Genomic DNA, 1,893 nt, shown 5'->3' with positions numbered 1-1,893 from the left:
GTCGAAGAACAAGAGGAAGAAGACATTTCCGTGGCGCGAGCGCGTGCTCAATATTGCTAGGTACCAGCGGCATCGCGGCCAAAGAGACGAAGAGAAGGACGAAACAGACAGACTGGCGCGTGCTGTTCGCGTCGGTTGCGCTGCTCGCCTATTGCTGTAAACAATACAGGGATACGGATCCCTCTGAGCTGGTGTCTTGTTCCGTAACATATTTGGTGGAGTGGTGCGATCCCCTACCTCGCCACGGAACTCCGCAGCGGACGTTGTCTCGAGGATTTCCCCATGGCCTCGCAAGACTCGGCTACATCCCCGCCGCCCGCATTGCCTCCTGCCCTACCTGCCAACCCACCGGCCGCACCCACTTTCGTCACGCTTCCCGCCGTGAAAGAGCCTGGTGTCTTCTCGGGCCTCGAAGGTTCTGACGTCGACCAATGGCTGCGCCTGTACGAACGCGTCAGCGCCAGTTACAGGTGGGACCCCACCCTTATGCTCGCGAATGTCATATTTTACCTGGACGGAACCCCTCGTCTCTGGTTTGACACCCATGAGCATGAGATTACCAGCTGGGACAGCTTTAAGGAAAAGATTCGTGAACTTTTTGGCAACTCTCTTGGACGTCGCCTCGCCGCAAAGACTGAATTATCGACTCGCACGCAAAGCTCCACTGAGTCCTACCTCAGTTATATTCAACATGTCCTGGCCCTCTGCCGCAAAGCTGACGAAACCATGTCTGAGCAAGAACAAGTTGCGCACATACTCAAGGGTATCGCCGACGACGCGTTCAACCTGTTGTTGTGCACTAATGTGACCTCTGTCGATGCGGTACTTCAACAATGTCGTCGCTTGGAACAGGCTAAAAGTAGGCGTGTCTCCCCACTGTTCCCGCGCCTTCCGAATACCGCAGTGACGTCTTCTTGCCTCGCTACATACCGGCAACCGGACGCCTGCGATAACTTGACCCGACTCGTTAGGCGTGAACTTGAAGCAGCCGCCCCTGTTACCGTGGCACCACCATCCTCTGACGCACCTCCTTCCGTCCCTTTACACCTTCTTCAAGCAGTAATCCGACAGGAAATTGCCAGCATGGGTGTCTGCTCTATTTCGACGCCTCCCCGTACCGACTTCCCGCCGCACTTCACGCCCCCACGTCGACCCCCGTCTGGCTCGCCACCAGCGTTCCGTAATCCGTCCGAATGGAGAACACCTGATGACAAGCCCATATGCTTCTACTGTCACCGAATAGGACACATATCTCGTCATTGCCGAAGTCGCTGGGGTCCTCCTGCACAAAATTTCCCGCCTTCCTTCAATAATCGTCGTTCTACAACCAGCCCAGACCACTCTGCCCCTCCTGCCCACTTCGCCCCTCCAGCCCACTTCGCCCCTCCGGCCCACTACGCCCCTCCGGCCCACTACGCCCCTCCGGCCCACTTTGCCCCTCAGGCCTACTCTTCCCATCAGGACCACTTTGCCCCCCACGATCCCCACTACTCCCGCTCTCCCTCACCCCACCGTCGCCAGTCCCGTTCGCCTCAGCCTCGACGACCACCTTCCCCCGCTCCCCCACGACGTTCGCCGACGGAAAACTAAATGCTGCAGCCCCTGGAGGTGGCGCTGCATCAATCGGACCAAGCGAAAATCCTCTACTGACCATACCGACGAAACGGAACCTTATTGAGGTACAAGTCGACGGAGTGCCTGTGACAGCTCTAGTCGACACTGGCGCTCAAGTTTCCGTTATGAACACTGATTTTAGACGCAAGCTCAAGAAAGTTCTCACACCTGCGACGACTCCATTTGTCCGTGTTGCCGACGGCGGAACAGCATCTGTCGTGGGAATGTGCTCCGCTCATGTAAGCATTGCTGATCGCCACACAGTTGTCCTCTTCGCCG

The 1,893-nt window shown here is 57.3% G+C and overlaps 1 protein-coding gene across 1 annotated transcript; it reads left to right on the top strand.

Annotated features, from left to right (window-relative positions):
• Positions 1-282: 282 nt before the first annotated feature.
• On the top strand, positions 283-1,590 carry LOC125759963 (uncharacterized). The gene is made up of 2 exons (XM_049419505.1): positions 283-443; positions 1,332-1,590. The coding sequence occupies exons 1-2, from the start codon at positions 283-285 to the stop codon at positions 1,588-1,590; spliced, it is 420 nt and encodes a 139-aa protein (XP_049275462.1).
• Positions 1,591-1,893: the final 303 nt, after the last annotated feature.

Source organism: Rhipicephalus sanguineus, chromosome 9 (genome assembly GCF_013339695.2).
Source record: "Rhipicephalus sanguineus isolate Rsan-2018 chromosome 9, BIME_Rsan_1.4, whole genome shotgun sequence".
In the NCBI taxonomy this organism is placed as follows: Eukaryota; Metazoa; Arthropoda; class Arachnida; order Ixodida; family Ixodidae; genus Rhipicephalus; species Rhipicephalus sanguineus.
The sequence above is the reverse complement of the archived record's forward strand: the minus strand, read 5'-3'. Positions and strand labels throughout refer to the sequence as shown.